Source organism: Octodon degus, unplaced genomic scaffold (genome assembly GCF_000260255.1).
Source record: "Octodon degus isolate 3935 unplaced genomic scaffold, OctDeg1.0 scaffold00127, whole genome shotgun sequence".
Lineage (NCBI taxonomy): Eukaryota > Metazoa > Chordata > Mammalia > Rodentia > Octodontidae > Octodon > Octodon degus.
The window spans coordinates 6,198,027-6,205,990 of NW_004524703.1; the positions used below are offsets into that span (position 1 = coordinate 6,198,027).

The window sequence follows — 7,964 nt, forward strand, 5'->3', positions numbered from 1 at the left end:
ATTGGGTGTGGTGGCGTGCCCTGAGGTCCCAGCATTTGGGAAGCTGAAATCACTACAAGTCCGAACTACATAGTGAGACCCTGTAGACCCTGTACCAAATACATTTTTAAAAAAAATAATAAACCAAAAAAACCCTTTTTTGGTTGCTAAGCACAATCCTGTCTTCTAGATCTGATGCTGCTTTCCTTTGGTTGCTTGTACTTTCAATGTCCTGGATACCTGTTTGAATGGATTTCACCAATTCCATTTCTTTTCTGTGTTGGGCTTTTATGGTTCCATCACTTTCCTGAGCTCTCTCTCTCTTTTTTTTAATCCTAGGTTCATTAATAAATCTTTCATTTTGATCGCTTCTTTTTTTATTAAGAGATTATTTTCCCTATAGCCTATTTCATCTTTTTGTGTTTGTTTTCTTTTTTACTTATGCTGGTATCATTTCACAAAATTAAGTTGGATAAGCTATGAATTCCCTGATTGTCCTCTGGACTTGTCCTGGGTGGGCTGGAGGTCTTGAATTGTGTTTTGTTTCTGTGTCTTTTCGTTTTCTATTCTTTAATTTTTTTTTTTTTCTGTATTGATTCTTGTAAATTTCTTATGGTAGGTATCTTTATCACTAGAATCAAAGCTTCCCTATGAGATGTCTGTTTCTCAGAGATGTCTTCTAGATGTAGGTGGTTCTTGGTCTTCATGTCTGTCCCAAGATTCTAACTTCCCAATTTATTAAGGATGAGATGTTGCTATTATTTGGCTCAGCACCCAGTCCTTTGATACTGGAGTACGATGGTGATTATGACTCTAGACCATCATAGTGTTGCCATACAAGAGAAAAGAACTGATTATTACAGGTAGGACATCCTGGCTAAAGTAATACAGTTAGCAAGAACAGTAGCAAAAAAAGTCATAGCTTAAACACTGACAAACTGTGGTAACTATTAATTTGGTTTCTTTAACCACAGGAACAAGATTGAAGATTGCATAACCAGATGCAGCATAAATCAGAAACTTGTATACAAAGAGTTTCCCTTTAGTAGAGTGATTTTTATTTTTTGGTGGGGGCAATTTAAGAAGGAGGGGGGACAAAAGAGGGAGATAAATGAAGATAAATGTAGTAGAAGCAAGGCTGGATGACAAAAGATGATCACCCAGCCTTTGGGAAACTGAAGAAGAGTGCAAGAGAGAAAAAAAGAAGAAAGCGAAAGGTTTTTTTTTGAAGTGAAGCAGAAAGACTAGAGACAGTTGTTCATTCATATGAAAATATAATAAAATCAAGAGAGATAGTCAAGGAAACAGAGAAAGAAGAGAAATACAACAGGACAAAAATAAGTGTGAAAACCTAAACAACTTAAACCAAACAAACCCCAAAATAACCAGACAGAAAAAGCAAAGGAAAACAAAGAAAAAATGATGAAATTCTTCGGTGTCCATAGTTCTCTGGGTAGTGTTGAAATTGGCCCAAAACTGTTCTGTCACCCTGCTAAGTCTGCAGTAAGATTAGTGCTGTACACAAGGCTGTCATGGCCTCTGTATGGGGGCTGGGGTTGGTCTTCGGCTAGCAGCTCTCTGTATGTCCCTGCCCACATCTCCTTACCCTGATTGTCTCTACATCGCTCTCCCAGCTGGTGTGATGCCCTCAGGCAGGGACAGTCTACACCAGTGCTGTACTAGACCTGTGTAGTTGGTTCCTCGAAGTCCTTGTGTGGGCTCCTCTTTTTTCATCCTCACTGCCACATCTCTATCCTGTCATGCCACTTCTTGCCATGCCAAGTGGGGAGGGGTATGCTGTTGTGCTGCAGAGAGAGCCCAAGGCTGCTCAGTCTGCCTTCAGTCTCCTTTTTGGCAGTTTGAGAACTGACCTCTCAAGGCTGTTTTTCTCTCAAACCGCTGGTCACAGGGTAGGACGGGTTGTGCACTGCCTCTGCTGTGGTCCCTAATCTGTTGTCATTATGGGTTCCAGTTAGCCACAAGGGTACACAACCAAAAAGAAAAACAAGAGAAACTGGTGACTTGTTGGAGCACAAGCAGTTTCCTGGTTATTCACCCCTATGTATGCCAGTGAAATTTGCTGTCAACCTGTAGCATCGTCTCTATAGTAAAAGGCAAAAGAGGCGAGGGGTCATCTATCTCAAATATATCTTGTGTGGCTTGAGTTAGCTACACTTACACAGTTCATCAGTTTCTTGGAGACTTCCCCATATGGCAGTGCTTTTTCGGCCTGCAGGCAGCAGTGCCACTGGCAGCCCTGTAGACTGGCTCACTGATTTATAAAGTCTTATCTCTGTTTGCTTTGATCTGCCGAGTCTCTTATTTCAGACTGATTTTCACATCAGGATATATGTCCTCCCTTTCTTCCAACTACCTGTGTTTTTAGTTAAGTTTCTCTGCGTAGCTCCAGTGGCTACTTCTCTGTTCAGCTATGTTGAATTCCTTGGAAGTTTGTTCAGTATTTTTTGAAATAATTTCAGATTTATAGAAAAGATAATACAGAAAATTCCAGTGTATTCTTCATTTAGTTTTCCCTAACATCCTATTTAACCAAGATACTTTTGTCAAAATTAAGTGTTAGTATTAACTAAACTCTAACTTCAGTGGTTATCTTTGTTACTTTTCTCATAGCTGATGAGATAAAATACCCAATACCCACAGTTAAAGGAGGAATGATTTCTTGTAGCTCAAGTTCTTAGAGGTTTCATTTCATAGTTGGCTGGCGCCACGGCAGGGTGGCATCAGGGGGATGTTGTAGAGGAGAAACATTTCATGGTGGGCAGAAGGCACCAAGGCTGTGAAGCAGTAAGCAAATGGCAGTAGCAGCAGCCTGCTTCTCCTTTTTATTCTTCTAGGCTACTCACCCTTTGGGTGATACCACCCATACTCAGGGTAGGCCTTCCCATTTTCCACATGTAGAATTATGCCAAATTAATCAGTGGACTAATTTTTTTTTTCCAGTGGACTAATTTAGTAATCACATACCCTTAATCCCAGCAGTGAATACTGCAATCACGCACTAAATCCTATCATCACACACCCTAGATCTAGTCACCTCTATAAACCCCTGCCTTTGAGGCTTTAAAGAAACATCTAGACACAAGCCATGCCATTGAGATTATAAGAATTTTTCCACTAATAAGATAGGATGCCACATTGTGTATAATGAGAAAGAGGGGAAAAAACACAATATGAAAGCAAATGATTGTGTGGTCTGGGGGCTTCATGGTTGATTGCTGAGTTGCAGAAGACCTCAGGGGCCCAGGTTCTATGTTAGTGGGGACTGTACTTACGGACCTGGGACTATATTCTGCTTTTCTGGATACCCAGGATGGGTTCCTTTTACTATTTCATGTTTTTCCTACCTTAAGATTTTCCTTTTCTCTTCCTTTACATGTTTTCAGATTGGACTTTTTTTGTTAATAGTAGCAGTTTACTATTATTTGTATCTCACAATATAATCTGTGAACATACTTAGTTACATCCATAGGCAAGTTTATTACTGGTGATATTTTATCTGAAGTTGGAAGCATGGGCAAACATAGTTGGTGCTGTAGGGGACCTCAGTGAGATGGCTTTGATAAAGTGCTTTGAAATGGGCAATTTATTATTGGCTTGGTTTTAGGTGTATACTCTTTATCATAACTTAAATATGTATAAATATTTTGGATAGAAGATGATCCTTCTCATACTTTTTTTTTTTTTTTTCCAGCATTGGATTAAATTGTGCTTTGGGAGCAACTGAAATGAGACCTTTCATTGAAACAATTGGAAAATGCACCACTGCCTATGTCCTTTGTTATCCCAATGCAGGTGTGTTGCAGGGGTTTGCCCGTGGAAAGAGGCATGTAAATGGGGTTACAGATGTTGATTAGAAGAGTTCGTTTTGTAGAGTTTGGTATGTACTTAATATTCAAAAGGAGTTTTCCAAAGAAGCAGTTTGAAGAGTATTTTGGTCTAGAACAGTATTTTTCTTTGTGCTGGAAGGAATAGTTTGACCTCAAGCTTCAGAATAGGACATACCTACAGAAATTGAGTTTAACTGTACAACTGACTAGAGCCTTATTTTTGGTAACGGTGGATATGGTCAGAGAGATGACCAAAGAGGAGAGTGATATATGTTACAGCCCATTAGCAGACAAGTGACAGAAGAATTTTCTGTGCAAATGTTTTCCTCTCTACAAGCTATGACTTCTAATTTACTGTGTATAAAAATTTTCAGGTAATTCTCAAATATCTAGTTAAATATTGGTAATCTGTTTTAGATTAAGCAGATTTTTTTTTTTCCTTTTGAGAAAGGATCTTACTAAGTAGTTTGGGTTATCCTTGAACTCACTGTGTAGCCAGGCAAATCTTGAACTTGTGGTGATACTCCTACCTCAGTCACCTGAGTGCTGGGATTATAGCTGTGCACCACCACCAGCTATTTTCTAGCCCTCTTTCTCTAAATGTATGCATTTAAAAATGCACAATAAATTGTATTTCTCATCAGGAGTAATATAACTGGTAGCTGTTTTTTTTTTTTTTTTTCAGAACCAGGGATTGAACTCAGACCCTTGCGCTTACTAGGGAAGCACTTATTCCACTGAGCTATCTCCCTGGCCCCTAGGAGTAATATAACTGGAAGGAGATAGTAAATAAAAGAGGAAACTAGATAGAGGATAAAAAGTTGTGGGAAACTTTATTTGGAAGGAGATTGCTTGTTTTTGTTTTTAATTGCATGTCGAGTGCTCTTTATTGTGAAGACTAGGAAGTGGTCTCCTGCCTCATCCACAAGCAGCTTGGTAACAAGAAGGTCTCCATGGAGGTGGAGTGGAACTACGTCATGTTAGTTGTGCATCAGATAGAAAAGACATAATGAATGTGTATTGTCTTCTGTGATATTTTTTGAGGGACATGTGTCTATCATCTCAATATTAGTAATACTTGATTTTACAAATAATCACCAATACTGATTTTTAAAACCTTTAACCCAAGGCCTTTGAAATTGTGAAATGCATGTGTACATTTACATGTTTAAGGTGGTAGAGAGTGATGATGAAACATCTTTCCCCAGGTCTTCCCAACACTTTTGGTGACTACGATGAAACACCTTCCCTGATGGCTATGCACCTGAAGGTCAGGGGGCCTCTTACTTGGTTTTCGTTTTCTTTTTTTTTCCATAATTTTATTGAGAAACAAATAGCAATGAGACAGTTTCAAACAAAATTGGTAGGACAGTTTCAATAATTAACACATTGCATACATTCTTCCTAGTGTTAAATTGCTGTACAAGATGCAGACATTGCAGACATGATATCCTATTTACAAACACTATTAGAACAAATCCCTCTATTCATTAAGAGAATATAACTATATATCTATCCTAACCATTTTGAATACACAGATACAAAATGGACATTCATCTGTATCCCCTTCTTTTGTTTAGTTCCGTTATTTGAATATTATAGGTGTGTTAACTCAGCAAAATATTCTAAAAGGTTTTCTAAGAGAGAATTTTCCAAGCAGAATTTTCCCCCATTGAAATCCTAACCTATAAATAACAAAAGTTTGGCTTCTCTGAATTTAAGTTGTGGAGGGATAGAGAAGGGCTAGCTGTTAGCTGTCAGCATCATTATTGCTCATTGCACTGGTAGTGTTGAAATATTTCCACTGAAGTCAAAATGGCTCTCTGAGATACTGCTTATTGTGCAGCCCTCCCCAGTAATAACCCTCATCTCTTTCTTCTCTGCACCTCATGATCTGCTGGGTAGAACAGATCTCCTCCAGGCCCGCATTGTCACTCCAGCATCCTCCTCTCTCCATATGCACTTGCCCTTTTTGAATCATGAGACTCTGCTTCCCACTATTTTTTAGTGTTCCCATCTCAGCCGCTGGGGCTCTTTCTCCTCATCCTTCAAAATTTTTGCTCCTGGCTCACTGATTTTCTCCCCTAAACTATTTCTAACTTAATCCTTATGAGTCCCATATCTTATAGAGACGATTTTTCCAGAGTTCTTGACTCAGGTCCTTGACTTCCTGTCTCAGTTGCTGGGTTCCTCACTTACTGGCCTCTACTTAAACTCCAGACCCTTGCTGTCCTGTGTGGAGCCACCACTACATGTGCTCATTGGAACTCCTTACGTGTGCCTAGTGTGACAGAGGGACTGATTTCATTTCATTTAAAGAAGGTTAAAATTGAATTTAAAAACTGATAATTATTTCATGTGTCATTTGAAAATACATCATCTAGCTCATACTCATCTCAGTATGGGTAAAAAAACTTTAATATCTTCACACAGGCAGATGAATCTCTTGCTCCATTTTAAGTGGCATAAAATATTTCATAATATCTATTTTCTCCTTATATCTAGAGCTTGTGAAATTTTTATAACTAGAGTTGAATATGTTTTATGTTTCTTTTTTCCTACCTATCTGTCTATCTGACAACATCTCATTACATAGTCCAGACTGGCCTCAGACTTGTGATAATCTTGTCTCAGTCTCCTTGATGCTGGAACTACAGGCATATACTTCCACATCTGGCTTGTTTGACTTTTTTGTTAGTATAATCTTAGTTATTTCAGAAATATGGAAAGTAAAATATTTTATGCTCAATTAGTTTTTATGAGTTTAAAATTCAGATGAACTTGTTGATGCTTTTCCTAATGCAGGGCTTTGCTATGGATGGCTTGGTCAATATAGTTGGCGGATGCTGTGGTACAACACCAGATCATATCAGGTAATACTCTCCTCTCAATGTTTTACCATTTGTTGTTTTGAATTATATTTGCCCAAAATTTGTTTTTTGAAGTTCGAACCCCAAGTAGCTCAGATTATGAATGCATTTGGAGATAACTTTAAAGAGGCAGTTAAAGTAAAAATCAGTAAATCCATCATAATCCAGTATGACTGCTATCCTTATAAGAGGAGGCCACAGATGCACATACTGAAGGAAGAGCATGAAAAGACCTGAGAAGACAGCTGCCTTCAAGCCTTGGGGAGAAGCATTGGAAGAAACTAACCTTAGCAAAGCATGCATCCCAGATTTCTGTCCTCCAAATTGTGAGAAAATAAATTTCTGTTGTTTAAGCTACTGGTTCTGTGGTACATTGCTATTGCAGTACAGCAAAGTAGTGTACCTTTATATTATGAAAAACTCTAAAAATTGAAGTTGAGAAATAGTAAAACAAGTATCCATGTGCTTATCACATAGTTGCCATAATTTTCTACCTTTTGCTGTTATTTTATCTGCCTTCCCAATTTTCCCTTGAAATATTACGAAGCAAATCCCAAACATCATAATATTCTACCCTTAAATAACATTTGAATGTTCAAAGAGAGCCGGCTCACATTTCTTGTGGGCTGTTCCTACCACTATTAGAATTATTTCATGGAAGGAAAAAGTGGTAAGATGAGTCAGGAAGCATCTTTCTTTGGCCTGGTATACAGCGATTGCTCAGATTGTACTTTCAAGTGAATGTGTGAAGGCAGAAAGTGAAATGAAAGCAAGGCCATGGGTATTTAATTCCTTACAGTTTTTTGGCTTATGAAAGATTGGAATTCTATGAAACACAACATAGCTTAGGACTTTTTATGTTTGTCTTTTTCATAAGGTGATGATCACATTTTGAACTAGTCATCTCAGTGTTCCACTTTTATGCATATGATATATTTGCTTTACTGAGTTGCTTTTAATAGTTCTCTGCCTTTGTTAACCTCTGTAACAGACTATGTGCATGTTCATAACTAGGGACTGCACTCAGGACTTCATGCATGCCAGGCACGTGTCCTAACACTGAGTTACCATCTCCAGCCCACATTTTTTTTTTGAATTTAGTTTTTATTTTTATTTTATTTTGAAGAGTAAGAGCAAGAACAAAAATCAGAAACAGTGTAAGATACAACAATACATAAGTTACAGATTTTCAAAACAAGAATAGCTGATTAACAGTGATTGATATATTATCTATTTTTATCATCAAATCTGTTGCTCAGATTAACAG

The 7,964-nt window shown here is 38.0% G+C and overlaps 1 protein-coding gene across 1 annotated transcript in view; it reads left to right on the forward strand.

Moving 5' to 3' along the window:
* Window positions 1–7,964, forward strand: part of Mtr (5-methyltetrahydrofolate-homocysteine methyltransferase) — a 110,659-nt gene that overhangs the window by 28,304 nt on the left and 74,391 nt on the right. Inside the window, exons 9-11 of the mRNA XM_004640845.3 lie at window positions 3,692–3,792; window positions 5,036–5,097; window positions 6,633–6,700. Coding sequence (XP_004640902.2) covers window positions 3,692–3,792; window positions 5,036–5,097; window positions 6,633–6,700 — 231 coding nt within the window. The remainder of the gene's footprint in view (window positions 1–3,691; window positions 3,793–5,035; window positions 5,098–6,632; window positions 6,701–7,964) is intronic.